Here is a 20,362-nt window from a genome sequence, read left to right on the forward strand (position 1 = left end):
CCGGCAGCGGGCTGAGCCGCTCAGCCACCGCCGGTCTGGGGTTCTGTCCGCTGGTGTAGTGTATTAAATTTCTCCCCATAGGAACGTGCTATTTGCGGAGCACCAAGACTGGCAGCCCTAAGTAGTACGCTGTAAGTAGCACGTTCCTACGCGGAGAAATTTTAATACACTACACTGGGGTAGGGAAGGCTGTGCCTCCCCAAACAGCTGGCCCACTTCCTGCCCCTGACTGCCCCCCTCATAATCCCTGACCCATCCAACCCCCCCTCCCCCGCTTCTTGTCCCCTGACGACCCCCTCTGAGGATCCCCTGCCCCCTGACTGCCCCCATCAGAACCCTCCACCCATCCAAGCCCCCCTGCCTGCTCCCTCCCGGAACCCCACCCCCCATCCAATCCCCCGTCCCCTGACTGCCCCGACCCGTATCCACACCCCCGACCCCTGACAGGCCCCCTGGGACTCCCACGCCTATCCAACCACCCCAGTTCCCCATCCCCTTACCATGCTGCTCAGATCATCAGGACTGGCAGCTGTAAGTAGCACATTCCTATGGGGAGCAATTTAATACACTACACCCGGCCCCGCTCAGCCCGCTGACGGTCTGGAGTTCTCAAAATATGTTCTCTCACCCCTTATCAAAAATTACACTACAATTAGCTTAAAAAGTTGAAAACTTAAAAACTTAACTTTGTTTGCATATTACAGTAATTGTTAAAATATGTCTAATGTTAATAAATACATAGGTTTGATGAAACAAAGTAGTTGTACTTATGTGCCTGTGCTTAATTTGTGTTTTCGATGATTTACCTTCTAAAAAAATCTCGCATGTCTCGCACCCCAGAAAGGGCGTCTTGCACCCCAGGTTAAGAACCACTGCACTAAACTGATAAGATCTGCATTTTAATTTAATTTTAAATGAAGCTTTTTAAACATTTTAATAACCTTGTTTCCTTTACATACAACAATAGTTTCATTACATAATATAGACTTATAGAGAGAGCTCTTCTAAAATCGTTAAAATGTATTACTGGCACGCGAAACCTTAAATTAGAGGGAATAAATGAAGACTCGGCACACCACTTCTGAAAGGTTGCCGACCCCTGCGCTATTACAAAAACAGAGTAATAGCAGGATTCTTGAAAGTCACTTGCCCCTATGGCTCTTTCTGGAATTGCAGTTTACATTGATGCAGCTGCCTGCTCTGCCTAGCTATGCTCAGCACAGCCACCTAAGAACATGTGCAGTCGTACTCCAGCTTCTCTTCAGGGATAACCACTTGCCTACTACAGACTTGCAACATTAGTCTATGAAGCAAGAAAGATCAACCACATGATGGGGATGTTGCAGGCATGGACACAGTGAGCTGGGACAAAGTAAAGAGAACAGCCAAAAAGAGATGAAGGGATCCATGACCAAGAAGAAAATATGCTATTTTTTTTAGGTTGTGGCAATTTTATTTGATCATATCTTATTTCCTTGGCAGAGAAAGGCATATCTAAAGGAGGGTGAGTCTACTTTAAACCCTTTGTGGGGGAGAGGAGGAGACCTATGGGCTGCGTATGGAAACATACCAGCAGTCTCCCTATCCCCGAGGATTACTGCTGTAAGTAACTTTCTAAACTGTCATTAGCTGATAGGTTTCAGAGTAGCAGCCGTGTTAGTCTGTATTCGCAAAAAGAAAAGGAGGACTTGTGGCACCTTAGAGACTAACCAATTTATTTGAGCATAAGCTTTCGTGAGCTACAGCTCACTTCGTCAGATGCATTCAGTGGAAAATACAGTGAGGAGATTTATATACACAGAGAACATGAAACAATGGGTGTTAGCTGAGGCATTCCTGTGTGGAGTGCAGGATATGGTTCCTGAAATTCCTGTTACTGTAATATGCATTTCAGTACTTGTAGATCTGATTTCATGTTTCTCTCTTTCCTCCCCCCTTAATTTTAAGGTAAAAGTAGACTTGCATGTATCCTTGCCTCACAGCTACCCTCATTCAGCACTGGAACTATTTGCAAGATCAGATGCACTAAACAGACAGAATCAACTGCAGCTCAATAAACATCTCACTTCTCACATCAGTTCTTTGGATTCAGGTGAACTGTGTGTATGTGCAGCTGTGCAGTGGGTACGAGACAACAGTGCATCTTATTTCCAAAACAGTGATGTCTCTTCTGAAACTTCTCCAAAAGAAAAGGCAGTAAAAATAATTTTTCATCGAATGTGGATCTATAGCCATCATATATATAGACAGGAACTGAAAAAGAAAATCTTTGATTGCGCAAAGCAATTAAATTTGACTGGTTTCTGCCTAACAGGGAAACCTGGTATCATCTGTGTGGAGGGGCTCAAAGAAAACGCTGAGGAGTTTTGGCATGTTATTAGATATCCTAACTGGAAACACATTTCCTGCAAACATGTTGAGAGTATGGAAACGGAAGGAAATGGGGAGAAGCTTCATCTCTTTCATACTTTTGAAGATTTACAATTCCAGGCACATGGTGATTATGGACTGAGGAATGACTATCACATGGATCTTGGCCAATTCTTAGAATTCCTTAAACAGCATCAAAGTGAACATATTTTTCAATTATTATTTGGTGTTGAAGGCAAACAGTCAGACAATTAACAATCAATTGTATAGATAGTTTTAATTTTGCACATTACAAATGATTTTTTTAAGTTCATTCATGGATATACTATAATTAAAAACTGAGTGAAATTGGTATACTGTGCTTATAGCTATTATAAGAATGGAAACTATGTAAAGTAAAATCATGGTGCAAGGATAAACCCTTTTGCTTTTGTTTTAAATACATCATAAATAAGACCCTTTGTTTTCAGTTTAAACCAATTTTTACTGAAAAAAATCATGGGTTTTCAAAAGTATTAGTTTTTTTTTTCTGATTTTTGACCTACTTTTGTATCATTCAAATATATAAAAAATAACTTGTTGTATTAGGAAAATACATATATCTCATGCAATGTATTGTATTACAATAATACATTAGTCTGTGTGTATATGCAAAGCTGCCTGTTGAAGTAAGGCAATGTATTAGTGTAGAAGATATACACACAATAAACAAACAGGCATGCATGCAAGCTCTGAAGCGCCTGCGCATCTGAACGTCCTGATGAATCTTATGCTCACCACGTGCACATTTCAAGCTGTTAGCAGATAACGATTGGAAGATTTTACTCACTAAAATTGGAAGAAAACTAAAATATGTTTCAGAACACAAGGAAGTATTCAAAAGTTTAAAAAACCCCAAAACAGCAGAAAAGGGTGAAGCTGAGTGTATGCGCTGCAAATGGTGTGGCCCAATTATTAAATGTAAATAGTTATAGGCTAATAGTTCTAAGTCTACAACAGTAAACTGTTTATTCAAATGAAATATTTTATTTGGAGTTTAGAGATATATTGTTAAACTCAGAAGTGGCATTGTGTTTTGAGTGCTGTTTTAGTTCTGCAGCAAACCACACTGAATTCCGTTCATCAAAGCATTAATTTACTGTATACTTTTCCCCCTGTCCTTCCATCCTCTGAAATAAATCCTGCTATTACCCTAAAAAAATTAATAGTTTTTTTGCAATCATTTTCATCTGCTTTTGGTAGTTGTAGTAACAAACACAGAAATTCCTGGGAAAAATTAAATAAAATAAAACCCCAAAACGAAGGGCCTTAATCATAAGCTTTTGAGGTTTAAATATTTACTTGTGTAAATGACTGTTAAATCTACATCTGATACCATACAATCAACATTTATCACCTCTTGGTCCATGAGGCAGCCTGCAAGGCAGTGGTTGCGAATTGCACAATCTCACACTATAGTATTCAGAATTATGTAGTCTGTCTGGCGCCTCACCCGCATGACACTTGGTAGTTTCTTCAGGTCTAGGCCTGTAGTAACTTTTTTGTATGGGCTTGGGTGGGGAAGAGGAGGGTTGAAGGGGCTGCACACTCCAATTATTTTGCATTAACAACAAAAATAGACTACTCTGCTCCATGCTTTAGTCTGTGCAGCACCCTGGCCTGCTCTGTAAAGCCTGTATTAAAACCATTTTTAAAGTGCATAAGAAATGAGCCAACTAACATTTTATTTCTTACTAAAACAAAATTTTGAAAAAAATACCACCCATTTATTCCTTTATGGCCTAGCCTTTGCTCAAAAACCATTTAATTTTATTGTGTTATCAATTTGTCTATCCTTTCCTTTCCATCTCCTGTCTTGTTACTCCCCAGTTATATTAGCTTTTAGCTGTTCTGGCCAAGGCTTGTGAGATTCAAAAACCACTCGGAGAACACTTCAGTCTCTTTGGTCACTCGATTACAGACCTAAAAGTGGCAATTCTTCAACCAAAAAACTTCAAAAACAGACTTCAATGAGAGACTGCTGAATGGGAATTAATCTGCAAACTGGATACAATTAACTTAGGCTTGAATAAAGACTGGGAGTGGATGGGTCATTACACAAAGTAAAACTATTTCCCCTTGTTTATTTCTCCTCCTGTTCTTGTAAAGTGCTGGAAATGGCCCACCTTGATTATCACTACAAAAGGTTTCTCCTCCCCACCCCGCTCGCCTGCTGGTAAAAAGAAAAGGAGGACTTGTAGCATCGTAGAGACTAACAAATTTATTTGAGCATAAGCTTTTGTGAGCTATAGCTCACTTCATGGGATGCATGCAGTGCTGGTAATAGCTCACCTTTCCTGATCACTCGTGTTACAGTGTGTATGGTAACACCCATTGTTTCATGTTCTCTGTGTATATAAAATCTCCCCACTATATTTTCCACTGAATGCATCCGATGAAGTGAGCTGTGGCTCACGAAAGCTTCTGTTCTAATAAATTTGTTAGTCTCTAAGGTGCCACAAGTACTCCTTTTGTTTTTACGGATACAGACTAACACGGCTGCTACTCTAAAACCTGAGATTTGTAGCTGTACTGTGAGATGCCTTGCATTCTTTTGGGTACTGTAAAAAATAATAAATGCATGGGGCTTGGATTTGCCTTTTTTCTTTATCTATTTAATACATACATGGCTAGTGTATACTTTATCAGTTCTTCTCTGCATTCTGTAGCCATACCCCTTGGATCTGTCATTCTGTCTGTCTCACAAACCAAGGCAGTACCTGGCTATAGTAGATTTGTCAGATGACACACACTGTTGCAGGAAGTGGTGTTAGTGATTCACTAGATGGCAGGTTTCAGAGTAGCAGCCGTGTTAGTCTGTATCCGCAAAAAGAACAGGAGTACTTGTGGCACCTTAGAGACTAACAAATTTATTAGAGCATGAGCTTTCGTGGGCTACAGCCCACTTCATCGGATGCATAGAATGGAACATATAGTAATATTATATATATATATATATATATATAATGTGACGGGGCAAGGCCAGTTATAGAAAAGTAGTGGGAGCTAGATATATTAGCTCCAGGCTAAACAAATCCCTGGTACCAGGATAAGTGAAATGGCAGCTGCTCCAGGTCAATTAAGAACTTTCCAGAAGGCAGGGAGAATGCTAGGTTGATTGGGACACCTGAAGCCAGTCAGGGGCTGGCTGAAACTAGTTAAAAGCCTCCCAGTTAGTCAGGTGGGTGTGCATGTCAGGAGCTGTGGGAGGAAGTTGCGCTGTTGGAGAGGCTGAGTAGTACACACCATATCAGGCACAAGGAAGGAGGCCCTGAGGTAAGGGTGAAGTAGAGCTTGAGGAAGTCAGGGCTGCTGTGGGGGGAAGTAGCCCAGGGAATTGTACATGTCATGTTTCTAAAAGGTCAGCTACCATAGCTGATACTATTAGGGTCCCTGGGCTGGAGCCCGGAGTAGAGGGTGGGCCTGGGCTGCCCCCTGCCCCACCTTTGGACCCTGATTAATCACTGAGACTGGGAGACAACAGAGACTGTGCAAAGAAGGATAACTTCTCCTCACCTCCCTTGCTGGCTTATGATGAAAATGGCTCAGTAGACTGTGACCCTTGTCTCTAGAGAGAGAAGGGTTACGTGGAGGGTCAGAGTGAGCCCCTGAGGCTAGCGAAATCCGCCAGGAAATGCGGGACTCACGGAGGCAAGGACAGAGCTTTGTCACAATATATATATATACACACAGATAAGTTGGAAGTTACCATACAGACTGTGAGGTCATTACACATATTGAATCTATTTCCTTAAGTATCCTCACACCTTCATGTCAACTGTCTAAATTGGCCATCTTGATTATCACTACAAAAGTTTTTTTTCCTCCTGCTGATAATAGCGCATCTTAACGAATTAGCCTCTCACAGTTTGTATGGTAACTTCCAACTTATCTGTATGTGTGAACATATATATATACGTTCACTTCTATGTATCCGCTGAAGTGGGCTGTAGCCCACGAAAGCTTATGCTCTAATAAATTTGTTAGTCTCTAAGGTGCCACTAGATGGCAGTCTTTCACCTGAAGCAGTATGTGTGTAATGCAATACATTTAAATAAGATAAATCTCAGAAATTTGATTTCTTTGTGCGTTCCCATTGATGGTGGAGTATCACAGTAAATATCATGCCATTGACCTACTGTGTATCGAACCAGAAGAATGCTTCTGAACAATACAAGTGTCTGTGTGTCAGGAACCACTGAGGCACTGTCTTTGCTGCTTCGTTTTTCCAAGCAACAGCATAGGAATCAGATGTGCCATTGAGCTGTAAAAATTAACTTAGTTGAATTGAATCAGACACTCAGTGATGGTATCAGTTCTAGGTGAATTGCATATACATGAAACACTGTCTTTTGGGAGCATGTAGCACACCAGAGAATTATTAACCAATGTCTACTTTAACTGGGTCTGACCTATCTGAAGTAAAATACACCTGACCATGTTTGAAATGAATATTTTGCTATTTTTCAAAATAGCAACTAAATTGAAACAATGTATAGCAATATTTCAGTCTTTCAGTAAGGGTGATTAAGAAATGTCTTTGCTTAATTAGAAATGTTAGTATTTTTTGTATGGTTGCAGCCAATACCGTGAAAGACATGATAAAATAAAAAAAAAATACGGACAGGATCTCAGAGTGTATAATGAATGGAAAAAACTGTCGTAATCTGATATATTGGGGCTGTTCTAGTGGCACAAAACAGCCTAAACATAAAGCCAGCAAATCCAGCCTTCAGCGTTTCTCTTCGATGCCGGGAGAGCTTCAGGCGGGTAGCAATGCTGTCATGATTCATCCCACTTCTTGCCTGTCAGCATAGTCAGGGTTTAGCCATGAAAGAATGGCTGAGGTATCTGTATCCTGGTGACGCTTTCTGCTGGACGGGCTCCTTGGGCTGCTAAACTGCCCTCAGCATCAAGGGGTCCAGCCTGGCACTAAACAGCTCAGGATCTGGGGACACAAGTGATTTACAGCGAGTTTTGCAATCCTTCCATAGTTACGTCAAGTGCACCTTGGCCATACCTGAGCATCTGAACCAATATAATTCCTTTTTCTGGTTCTGTGCAGAGAGACTCTCTATTTTATCCAAATTACCCTAGAAGTCTCTTACATTTCTGTTGGGGGGATAATTCGATAACAGTTTACTTCCGGCCATCTAGTGAAATGTCAAAGTACATGCTGATGCACATTATATACAAAACCTAAATCACTGATAAGACCGTTGGTAATTACTAATCCTAGGATATTGTGGGTGGTGTACTTTTTTAAAGGAACAGTATAGAAAGGCTCTAAAATAAGTTTCAACCACTGGAAATCAACAAAAAGGTTCATAATAGGGGAAGTGAAAGTAGGAAAATTGATGGGGATGGTCAAAAAATCTAAATGGGAGAGGGATAGAGCCATTTTAGTATTCAAGATAGTTTTAAAAAATTATTTTCAAGTAGTTTTATTTTATTTAAGAAAAGATAACATGTATGGTCTAGACGGACATATTAATCCAGTATAAGGGAAATTGTTGATTGATAAATGCCATTTCTAGACCAATAATGAATCCAGAACAATGCAGGTGATGACTGATGTCTCAACATGATTAAGTGCAAGTGTACAACGATAACCCCGTCTACACAAGGATAAATGCCATTGCCAGGTAAGAATTTTCTTAATTGTTTGAGAGCTTATAAATAAAGAGTACAGAATGAGATATGAACACAGCAGTTTCATATGAAACGATATGTCGGGAAAATTACTGAAATTCAGCATTGAGATTTTAAGGATTACTGTAGGAACAATAAAAAGAAAAGGCACCTTAGAGACTAACCAATTTATTTGAGCATTTATTAGGAACAATGCCAAAGAAATCAAAACGAACAATTTACTGAACATCACAGCCAGGTGCTAAAGGGTAATATGTGTTCAATGAATGTCAAACAATAAAATGTGCTTGCTCTCTAAAGGGTTGGAGAGCTTTCTTTTCCTTAGATAAACTATTTGGATAGTCTGGAAACTGGTTATAAAGACTGAACTTTTGCTTTGGTAGTCTGTGTTTTAACATACCCTACCTGAAATATTCAAAGATTTATAAATTGTATATAAAGAGCGTGCACACATAAGGGTTTAATACAGAGATGCACAGCTGGCCTGCTCAGCAGATGGCTAATGTCAGTATGGCTGTCTACAAAATATTTAGTTATAAAAAGAGTCCTATTCACAACCCTTTAATAGGCTCTTTATGCCCAGAATATACAGTACACAGGATTTTCATGAGCCTCAAGTCAGAGAACCACACTACTGAAGTGTACCAAATATCAGAGTAGCTGTTATTTCACATGGGGGGGATGAAGTCTTACAAGTTTAAAAGATATAAAAAATGTAAAACTAAACCAAATACATAATTTAACAGAAATGAACGGGTAAATAAATCACATAACTATGTAACGTTTTGGAAGACATGGTTATATATTTAACATGTGCTATGGACACTTCCATTTTAGTGAAATGAATACTGAAGATTAACATAGCTAATATATATTAGTAAAAAAACCACTCAATCACTAGAGGGAGATATATGTAGGCTTTGAAGGGATATTCATTAGCTTCTCTCATTAGAAAACTTTCTCTCGACAGCTGCCATTACACCTGCTTGATTGCAAATGTGCATACAGTTTTTCCTAGGGAAAAATATTCTACATTTACCATGTTTTAAAACAAAAATGTTTTCATTATTTTTATTTAAAGATAATAATATAACTATTTTACATGCAAATTGTACGGTGCCTTTCCTTAATTAAACAGATTGTGCATTCTTAGGTTATTTAGTCTCTGCCATACTGTTTGTCAGTTTGGACATAATCCTGATTTCACTGAAGTTAGTGGCATCAGTGAGAGCAGGATTTAGTTCTCTATTACAATGTATTGTAATACGTCAGAAATGTATAGAGATGTGATTCTCCATAATAAATATGTTCTGTAATATTCCAGCTGAAAATCAAAGGAAAAAAGGGAAACAGTTGCCAAAAGTCCATTGCCCAAATTGATTTTTATTCTTGTGTAGTTATTTTAGCAGCTTAATCAACTAATTTGAAATAAAAGTACAAAGTTTTAAAGAAAAAATTAGTCTTATTGTAAAAGTTTTCAGCATATTAAAAAAACAATTTTTAGATTTAACAGAAAACTACTAAATATTTGAACTCAACTATTGCTACCTTGTTCATTTTCTATTAAAGATTTTTTAAAAAAAATTTTTTAGATTTAACAGACAAAAAAGTAATAAGTATTTGAACTCTTTCAACTTCTGCTACCTTGTTCATTTTCTATTAAAGATTTCCGGTCTGTATTTTCATGGCTTCCTTGGGCCAGACATAAGAGTCCACCATAAAGTTGTCATAATCAGTGCTATAAACATGTGAGCGGATGAATGCTTCCTTGTCTTCAGGCTCAGGATAGAAAGATGCTGTCTTATTGCTGTAGGCTTGTTCTGCAATCTGGAAAAACACAACCAAGTTGACAATTACAACCTGTTAAGTTTATTGCAGTGCTGTTCCAAAAGTAAAAGTAGAAATGATGATAGCTCAACATTTAACATAAGATACCAGATCTTCTGCTGGTGTAAAACAACAGATTTAGATGAATTTACATCAGTTGTGGATCAGGCCCAATATATTATGAGGAAGGGATTAACAAAGGTTGTGCAAAATTTTCTGAAAAGCTATGTTGGTGCATCTGTGGCCTTCTCACTCTCTTTACTCCTGGGGGAATTCTGTGCCTCCGCAGGGGCACAGAATGGATACCTTCTGCAGATTTCTTGGCTCCCCTGCAGAAAAATGGGGGAGCAAAGAAATCTGTGGGGAACACACACCCCTTTCCCAGCAGCCTGGGTGCATCTGCTGGGAGCAGCTGGCAGCAGAGAGCAGATCACCATGGGAGGGAGGCGGGAGGCTGGGCATGCGTGCATCCATGGAGACATGTTAAGGGGGTAGGGCTGAGCGCATGCCTGTGTGTGAAGGAGTGAGAGAGATTCACTCTGTCCCTCTTGCTGCATTCCGGGCTTGAAGGCATAGGGCTGTGTGAAGCAGGCTCTGTCCCTGAGGCAGAGCAGAAATGTAACTAAGCAGGCAGGCTGCTTCTGTTCCCATTGTTAGTTAATTGTTTCCATTCTTAGTCAATTAAGGCTCCTTTGCCTTGCCAGAGTGGTGTAAATTATCAGAGGGGTAGCCATGTTAGTCTGTATCCACAAAAACAAGGAGGAGTCCGGTGGCACCTTAAAGACTAACAGATTTATCTGGGTATAAGCTTTCGAGGGTAAAAAAACCCACTTCTTCAGATGCATGGAATTCTTCAGATGCATCTTCTATGCATCTGAAGAAGTGGTTTTTTTTACCCACAAAAGCTTATACCCAAATAAATCCGTTAGTCTTTAAGGTGCTACCGGACTCCTCGTTGTTTTAGAGTGGTGTAAAGGAGCCTTACTGTAAATGACAGTAACTGAATCCTCAGCTAGGAAGGTCTGGTTTCAGAGTAGTAGCCGTGTTAGTCTGTATCCGCAAAAAGAAAAGGAGTACTTGTGGCACCTTAGAGACTAAATTTGTTAGTCTCTAAGGTGCCACAAGTACTCCTTTTCTTTTTTCTAGGAAGATCTATGTGCTTTCTCACTTTTTTTCCTGTGCCAGAGAGGCACAATGGGGTTAGATTACAGCTCGGGATCGATTGTACTTAACCATTTAAAAAATTGCAGCACAATGATTGGCAAAACTGTATGACTTTCATATGTGAAAGTCTGAGCAATTTGGTGTTCTGTAAAGTAGAATGTCACTTTAAACACCAAAATAAAAGTAAGGTAATTTTAAATGGAAATCCTGGATTATAACTGGAATGCAAGGTATAGGTTACCAACTATTTGTAACTTTCATGTGTTTAGGAAATTCTGAACAGTTATTGTGATTTTTTTTTTTCCTGTACGGTAGTTTAAATAAATTACCAAAATAAGTGAAACTTGTGTGATTATATTGCATTATTTTGACAAAATATGCAGAATTTTGGATTTTTTGGTGCAGAATTCCCCCAGTATCTCTTGTAAGTTTATCTCTGGTGGTACAAATGGATTGCTCCCTTTTATCCAGTAACATCCTAGCTTTTATGGCGGCAGTGGGCAAAATAGTCCCCCCCTTCACACAAGGAAGAAAGAAGTGAAATCTCTGCTTTTAAGAAGATACAAGCCTTTTCTACACGAAGAAGGTAATTCTTTCTTTGTACTTCGATCATCTTTTGCAAAGGTTAACTCTTCCTTTTCAGATGAAATATTTCTTGCTTCATTTTGCTTAAAGGCTCAACAGCCACTAGATGTGACCAGAGCTGTTAAGGTTTGCCATAATTGACAATATCTTTCTTAGTAAAGCTAAATCTCCAAGAAATGGTGAGTTTTGATCCTACACCAGTGTGTGGGCTTTGTTTTAGTGATGATTGGGAAAAGCACCTGATTAAATGCTGATTAAAAGCTTCTAACTTCTCCATAGATAGTTGAATCAAGTGCTGCATTACTAAGGCCTTTTGTTTTTGGTTTCTGCTGTTTTTGCCAAAAGATTCCCAGGTTGGACAAAAGTTATTTGTATTTTTTACCAATTTTCACCTGAATTTTGGACCACTCACATACATGAAAATACTGATTATGTTAAGAAAATCTAATATACTACATTGAGTAGAAATGTTTATTATTAATCAATTAGTCAAAGCGTAAATGTGAGCCACTTAAAGACAGACAACATAGTGGAAGATACACCTACACATCCATGGGTATGTCAGTACTTGAGTCCTAAAAAAACCCAGTAAAACTTGCTGAAATTCCCAGACCCAGTTCTCTGCTCCCAGGAGGAGAGATGGTGGCTCAGTAACCTGGATGGCCTAGGTACCAGAGCCACCATCTCTCCTTCTGGAGCAGGCCTGGAAGCAGAAGAGCTAGAGGAGGGAGCCTTAGAAGATGGCACCCTTATGTTCTCCACTTCCAGCCCACTCTGTCTTAGTAACCCAGGCTACCCAGATTACCAAGCTGCCATCTTTCCTTCCAGAGGAGGGAGCTGGGTCAGAATAATCTTACCTTTTTCTATTTGCTGCTTTTCTGTCCTCCCATCCCCCAATATTAACCCAGAAAACTGAAGTTTTTCCCCCCACCAATTTTCACCGATTCTTCAATTTTTGTTATAAACCTCATTACATTCCTGGGAAATCTTAAATGAAAACAAAACATGGCATAACCAAAGCATACATGGCTACAGAAAAACTGAATTCAGAAGAAATCTGAACCCCACTCATTTTCCACAGTGGCCTCTTGAACAGAAAGGGAATCAGCTGGCTGAGAAAATCTGTGTCTGTGCACATGTGCTCTCTCTCTTCCTCCCACCCCCAACATGCAGCATTCTTTACTCCCCAAACAGATTAAACCTTCTATTTCTAGGGAAGGGCGAACCATCTTTCTCCTCCTTATTGCTGCCTCTCTATATCACAGATGTCTTAGGCTTGGGGAGAGGCTATGATCCCAAATGGGACAGCTGTTACCTTGTGATTTGCTTTCAGGGATTGACCTTGACCCCAACCTGCCCCCTCTGAAGTTCTTTGGGCATTTCCACAAGAGATCCTCTTTGGGTCCAGGCATACAATTATCACCACTGAATAAGTCATTACTGTTAAAGTTTAAATGTCTCTCCTAATAGAAATTCAGTATTTCAATATATCTTTGGAAATGTTCATCTAGCTTAAACGCAGAAAGATATGGCCGAGCCCTGCCTACAAGCCTGAACTGCTTCCAGTATTTGCTGGAAAATAGGCACAGCCCAAGCGTTCATAGATTTGAAGGCCAGAAGGGACCACAGTGATCACCTGGTCTGGTTTCCTGTATAACACAAGCCATAGAACTTCCCCAAAAAATAATTCCTAGAGCATAGCTCCAACTAGGAGAGAGATCAGACCAGAAATGAATTTATCAAGTTACACATTTTCAATTTTTTTCCATTAAATTTTGCACCTAAGTTAAAAAGATTAATTCTGTCACAGCGAATAGAGGAGGAGAGTTTCCATCACTTTTTGAAAGGATTTGCCAAGCACAAAGGCAGTCTGATTTTAGCCTGAGAAGTCTGCTTAGAGATGTTTTGACATCTATGGAAAACAGCTATTATCAGCCTGAAAAGAACTGAACTACAACAAGGCTTTTCATATGTACCTGGGATCCTGTTACCAAATGAATCAAAGGGAACCATTCCACAGATAGGGAGCTACTGACAACATTGCTCTTCCAAAAGGTTGTTCAGTAAATGGGATTATCTATAGCATGATAACCCACTCAGAAATAAAACTGAGAACTCATGGGAGACAAAAAGCCACAGGGAAGGTAGAACTGGGGCTAAGTCTGTTATTTTTCAGTGCTTCCAAATCTATGGGTTATCAAATTACTTTGGGCACTTTATAAGCTACCGACATAGTGGAGTCAATTTGGCAAAATCCATGCATGAAAAACATATCTGACTTCACAAAAAAACCACTATTTGTTCTGATGGGTCAAGATAAGGAGGATTGGAACAAAATCAAGCAGCAGTAGGCCAAAAGGAGGAGGAGGCTGGCATGTGAGAAGGCATTTATTCTTCTGAAAGGCAACTAAAGGATAGAAAACTATTGACAGTATAGGATTTCATGGCTCCAATCTTCATGGATCAGGTGCTGTGAACAGAACATGCAACTAACCAGAGAACAGAGAAAGCAGTAGAAACATCATTCTACTGTAGTCACCTGTAATTGAACACTGAGTATAAAATATTTTCAGTTCCTTCACTCCTATGCCTGAACTGTATGAATTTGAAATTTTAAAATACACTCTGCTTGCTTCGTATCAAGATTGATTTAAAATGAGTAATGAATTCTGAAAATATTTTACTTACCTAATCTAATTGTAACATATACAAAGTGTGTGGGTAATAGAGAGAGGCTGCAGAATGAACTAAAATCACTTACCTTCACAGCAATTTTCAGTGACACATCTCGAATAGTAACTAATGGAGGGTAGAGACGACCCTCCTCTAAATGTTTCTTTGAAACCTGTTGAGCTATCACCTAGAAATAAAGCAGAAGGTAGATTTAATTTTAAACCCACAAGCCTACTTTACAGTAAATCAGTTCAAAAGTAACTTTCGTAGTAAGTACACTTTCTGATTTTGCCAGATACAAAGTTCTCTACACAGCACTGCTGGTCACAGTTCTTAAATGTAATATTTTGTAGAAAATAAAATTGCCATTAAATACATGCATGTATTTTCATATTTTCTTTAAATGTGTATTGATTTTTAGTTATTCCTGTGCTTTTGTTTTCTTACTACTTTATTTATTGTTTTTCTTCTGTATACACCGTGTTTCACAGAGACTATGTGGTACTGAGACCTCAAGCCAAATTCCTTACCAAGGTGGTTTCAGAATTTCATTTGAATCAATCCATCAACCTACCTGTGTTCTTTCCAAAACCACATGCCACACAAGAGGAGAAGAAGCTCCAGAGCTTGGATATGTCCAGGGCTCTTCAGTGTTATTCTGACAGGACCAAATCTTTCAGAATGGCCCCACGTCTATTTGTGGTTATAGCTGACTGGTCCAAAGGTCAAGCCCTTTCATCCCAGAGACTCTTAAAATGGATAACACAATATATGCACCTCTCTCACTATTAGAGCTCACTCCACCAGTGATCAAGTGGCATCCTCAGCAGGCTTCCACAACATACCAATATCTGAGATCTGCAAAGTTGCTTCATGGAGCAAGCTACTCATGTGTCTTCAAGCATTACCCACTGGATTTGGCTGCCAGATCAGATGCAAAATTTTGGAGAGCTGTAGTCCAATCTCTGTTGGACTGATGCAGCCGATACTCTTCATACGCACTGTTCTGAAAAAGTTACTGCTTGCCCTCACCTACAGTGGAATCCACACTGACATATTCAAAGAAGAAAGAGTATTATTTATCCTACAGTAACTGTGGCTCTTTGAGATGTTGCAGTCAGTGTGGATCCCACAAACCTGCCCTCCATCCCTGCTTTTGGAGTCCTCAGTTAACATGGGCTTCAAGTTGTGAGGAAACTGAGGGAGGGTTGGGACTGCTCCAACCTTTGTCTTCGCATGGGAGCATGAAGTACCAGCCACATGGGAGCAAAAGGTACCGTGGCCTCATTGGACCAAACTTGCAGGCCTGGGTGACATGTGCACCTAAAGAGGGATCCATACTAATTGATATTCTGAGAATATATTTTCTGTCAGTATCTGCACTGTTGAGGGTTACAGGTCTGGGAGGAATGCCATGCACGCCAGTCTAATGGCCTTGAGATCTTAGATGTTTATGTGTAGTTTAGTTTCTTCTGAAAACCAAGCCCTTTGAATCTGCAGTTGCTCCAAGTGGGATTCTCAATCCATGCTGGATGTGTCCATGACAAGAGCTCTGGATGCCAATGGGGTCACAAACTGCATCCCTTTCTGAACATTGTTGGGACGTAGTCGCCAGATCAGTGTTGTGAGTACATGGGATGGAGCTATGTGATTCTTTGCAGGGAATATGCTGATCTGAGCCAGAACCATAGTGGTCTCAGGCAAATTTTGGCAAGTGGCATCACTTATGTACATGTGAACATATGGCCTAACATTGTAAGGCAGGTCTGTACTGTTATTATTGGGTGTAAAATCATTGCAATGAGTAATGACTGGAGTGTGAGGAATCTGTCTTTGGAGTATGGTGGAATCTTTCCTGATGACTAGGAACTTTATCACCTGGGATGGTGTAATTCACCAGGAGGCACAAGCAAGAGGGCACAACTGAAACCTGTCAGAACTTCCTGATGAATCACTTTCTAGGGAGATATTCGGGATGGTGACTGTTGGAGAACAATGGCATTCTCTGCCTCTGGGGTGGCTGGTCCCAGAAGGGCTTGCGATACAGTGCCAAGGTGTATATTCATAGGGATCTGAGTGTTGCTCTTGAATCTTTGAGGAAATATAACACCATCTGTTCTTGTACTAAATAGGTCCATGGCCTCAAAGGGTGGGTCCTGAGTTGTGGCTTGGACCCCTTGGTATCCTGGATTCCTGAAGCCAGGAGGCCCAGATCATAGTGAATGCTGTGGCCACCCATCTGGTGGCTGTGTCAAATTTGCCACTTGTAGCACCTTGATGGCCCTCATTGATGATCTGCCCTGCAATCCTGTGGCAGCCAAGTTAGGAAAGGGGTCACCATCTTCCACATCAGGAAGTTGTATTTCTAAAATGCCATCTGACAGTGTGTGATGAGAAACTGGAGATATACCAAGGAGATACCTTTTGGCAGAAAAGGTTCAGCTTTTTAGGATCCTTGTCTTTAAGAGTCCCCCTTTTAGGAGACCCTTCCGATCTGGTTTTCTCCTGGATGGTGGAGATAAACACAATGTAAGGTGGGGATAGAAGTGCTCAAAGCCTTTGGGTAGAACCTGGTATAGTTTTTTCTATCTGTTTTGATGGTGGGCAAAGCAAGGAAGGGGTATGTCACAGACCCTTTGCCAGGTCAAAGATGCCTTCGTCGATCAGAAGGCTGATTCTTGGAGACACTGGTTGGGATTTTGAATAGCTTGTATGTGTTTTCTTGGATCACCATCATTTTGATGCCCAATGTCCCAGCTATCCTCAATAACAACTCCTGGAAAGCCCTAAAGGCATCATTGGATAGTGTTGGAGCCAAGATGATTGCTTTGACTGTAGAGGGTTCCTTTAGAGCAGAGGGAAGCTGGAGTGTCTCCCTTGCTGCTTCTGCCATATCCCCAAAGGATCCCTCCTGTTCTGGTGAGGATGCTCTAACCAGCAATGCTGGTGGCGACCGAGACCACCTTCTTTTAATCCAGACATGTGAAAGTGTTCCACGCCACAGTCTATTAGACGGCAGGCTTTGATAGGGCCAGTAAAGCCAAGTTGGCAGGTTGTGTTGGTACCAGCCCAATCATGGGTGGCCTGTCCTCCACTGGGATTCAGTACCGCATGCCTTCTAGATATCCTAGTGTTAAATAAAGCTCTAGGTTACTTTCTTTTTAGGGTATGTGTCAATGTGGATTCCACTGTAGGTGTGCATGTGCCCCAAGCATGTGAATTTGGAATCTTTGCATAGCAATGTGCAGCAGGGCAGGGCATACACCCTGAGCCTCCTCATGCTTCAGTGTGAGGACAAAGGGTGAAGCAGCCCTGACTCTCCCTAAGTTCCCTCTTACCACCCATGCCAGCAAGACAGAACCAAGACTGTCTCTAACCTGCTTCAGACTGTCAGAATTCTTCTCCAGTGAAAACTATTTTTCTTCATTTCCTCCTTATATTAATTTGTTTGATTTTTGTTGCATGCTTCCCCCACTCTACCCCTCAAAAAAGCAGCAGTCAGGACAGACATGGGGAGACCCTGTGTGTACAGCAGGGCAATGCACTTTGCACTGACTGCTAGCTATGGCAGTTTCAAAACCTACCAGGTTCAACTCCGTTCTTCCTGCAATGGACTAATACCTATCATAGATTAACAGAGCAATGCCTGTTCTGTCTCATAGAAGCACATCTCCCAGACAAGCGTGCTATCTGCTGCTCCTTTTCAGCATTCAGGAAATCCCAAGAGACAAGGCTCAAACTACACCAGAGGAGCAATCCATGAGGATAGCCACAGATCCGGGAATGGAGACATCCCCTGTATATGAACAGAGGAGTTTGTCTTTGGGGAGTGTCCCACTGACTGTGAACCACACCCCCAGTACCAGCAGGGAAAGGAAGATGAAGAGGGTGCACATTACCTGAGCATTGAAGGCCTCAGTGCCGACTACGGCACCAGCTCCAGGGAAGAGAGACCCATCACTGTCTTTTGGAGCAAAAAGGCTTGCCTGCATTCAATGCAAACACAGCTGAGAACGGGCAACACATCCATCCCCCAGAGAGAACTCTGGACCAAGAAAGCAGGTCTCAAAATCCTCAACACCAATGAACGATAGCACCAAGATTCCAGTAGCAACACCTAGGTTAAGGGAGACAGACTCACCTTTGCCAGCACTGACACCAAGACCAGTGATGGCCCTGGACCCAGAGCAAGAAATCCCAATTTCCTGATACTGAGAACTCTTAGATGAGCCCCCTTCACTGCTCTCCTTGGCACTGGACCCAGAGACAGAATCCTTTGAGTGTGAGTGAGATATTCCTTTGACAAGCCCCCCCTCCTTGCTCTTCTCAGCACCAGATATGGCATTAGCACAGGCTTTGATGCAGGTGTGATGGGTTGGATCACAGAAACCCCCTTGGGGCTGCCAATTGATTTGCCAAGACTACTTCTGCCCCTGCTTGCCGTGCCCTCCCAGCTTGGGATTTCAGTGCCCTGCCTGGTTTGAGCCAGACCCGCTAGTCTGCTGCAAACCCAGACCCAGGTCTGAACCACATCCCCTAACAGCTGTAGGCGTAAACTGAAAGCAGCTTAAGAAGTGTTCCTGTCTTTAACACTCAAATGCCCAACTCCCAATGGGGTTCAAACCCCAAATAAATCCATTTTACCCTGTATAAAGCTTATTCAGAATAAACTCATAAATTGTTCGCCTTCTATAACACTGATAGAGAGATATGCGCAGCTGTTTCCCCCTCCTCCCCCCAGTATTAATATATACTCTGGGTTAATTAACAAGTAAAAAGTGATATTAAATACAGAAAGTAGGATTTAAGTGGTTCCAAGTAATAGCAGACAGAACAAAGTGAATTACCAAGCAAAATAAAATAGAACACGCAAGTCTATGTCTAATACAGTAAGAAAACTGAATACTGATAAAAACCTCACCTTCAGAGGAATTCCAGTCAGTTTCCTTTTACAGACTAGTCTCCTTCTAGTCTGGGTCCAGCAATTACTCACACCCCCTGTAGTTACTGTCCTTTGTTCCAGTTTCTTTCAGGTATCCTTGGGGGTGGAGAGGCTATCTTTTTAGCCAGCTGAAGACCAAATGGAGGGGTCTCCCCGGGGTTTAAATAGACTCTCTTGAGGGTGGAGACCCCCTCCTCTCTCCTATGCAAAGTCCAGCTCCAAGATGGAGTTTTGGAGTCACATGGGCCAGTCACATGTCCATGCATGACTCAGTTTTTACAGGCAGCAGCCATTGTCCACATGCTACCTTGAACGTCCTCATATAGACCTCTTATGTGGATTGGAGACAGACTAGCATAACTTCCTGGACACTACAATCAGCTTCAACAATGAAACCCTGCAGACAATTATGTACAAGAATCTCATGGATCATCACACTACCTCCACAGATCCAGTAACTACACCCAATAAATCTGTTATCTATACACCAGGCCCTCAGAAATCACAGAATATGCTCTGAGGAGAAAACCTGGGAAACAGACCTTAATGTACTTAAAACTGCCTTCACCAAACAAGGGCACTCCACCAGACAAGTATAACTCATCATGGAACAGGCCACCCAAGAGAACCTGCTTCAATACAGGGGAAAAAAACCCCTCCGACTGCACACCCCTAGTTGTCACCTACCACCGCACACTGGAATCCCCATATGGGTATCATTAAACAGCTGTAACCTATACTGTATGGAGACCACACCTTGAAAGAAATCTTTCTTAAACACCTTCTTCTGGCCTTCAAACAACCCCACAACCTCATCAACAGAGGTGAGCTCTCCACAGACCAAGACGCAGCAACTCAAGTAGCACCTGAACCTGGCATAACAATAGATTTAAAATATGCAGACATATCTTCACTGCTACAATGATCAATAGCCCCCACAACACCTTTCAAAATCCATGGGTCCTACATATGCCTATTACATGTGGTGTACCTACCCCAGTGCACTAAATTCCCCAGTAACAACTATGTGGGTGAAATAAGACAATCACTATGCTCTCAAATGAACTCACACAGAAAAATGATAGAAGAGATAAATACCATATCACTCAT

At 41.1% G+C, this 20,362-nt stretch overlaps 2 protein-coding genes across 4 annotated transcripts in view; one reads left to right on the forward strand and one right to left on the reverse strand.

Annotated features, from left to right (window-relative positions):
- RWDD2A (RWD domain containing 2A) overlaps positions 1–5,287 on the forward strand; it is a 14,407-nt gene extending 9,120 nt beyond the window's left edge. For 2 of the 3 annotated variants that reach the window (XM_043542572.1, XM_043542573.1), the window contains one exon: positions 1,948–2,916. In XM_043542572.1, coding sequence (XP_043398507.1) covers positions 1,948–2,625 — 678 coding nt within the window. In that variant the 3' untranslated portion in view covers positions 2,626–2,916. Of the gene's footprint in view, positions 1–1,947 lie in introns of all 3 variants that reach the window. The other variant, XM_037894396.2, reaches the window with a different exon arrangement.
- Positions 5,288–8,213: 2,926 nt separating this feature from the next.
- The window catches only part of ME1 (malic enzyme 1), a 330,426-nt gene continuing 318,277 nt past the window's right edge, over positions 8,214–20,362 (reverse strand). The window contains exons 13-14 of the mRNA XM_037894397.2: positions 14,399–14,497; positions 8,214–9,888 (exon numbers count right to left, since the gene is read on the reverse strand). Coding sequence (XP_037750325.1) covers positions 9,721–9,888; positions 14,399–14,497 — 267 coding nt within the window. The 3' untranslated portion in view covers positions 8,214–9,720. The remainder of the gene's footprint in view (positions 9,889–14,398; positions 14,498–20,362) is intronic.

This window comes from Chelonia mydas, chromosome 3 (genome assembly GCF_015237465.2).
Source record: "Chelonia mydas isolate rCheMyd1 chromosome 3, rCheMyd1.pri.v2, whole genome shotgun sequence".
Classification (NCBI taxonomy): Eukaryota; Metazoa; Chordata; order Testudines; family Cheloniidae; genus Chelonia; species Chelonia mydas.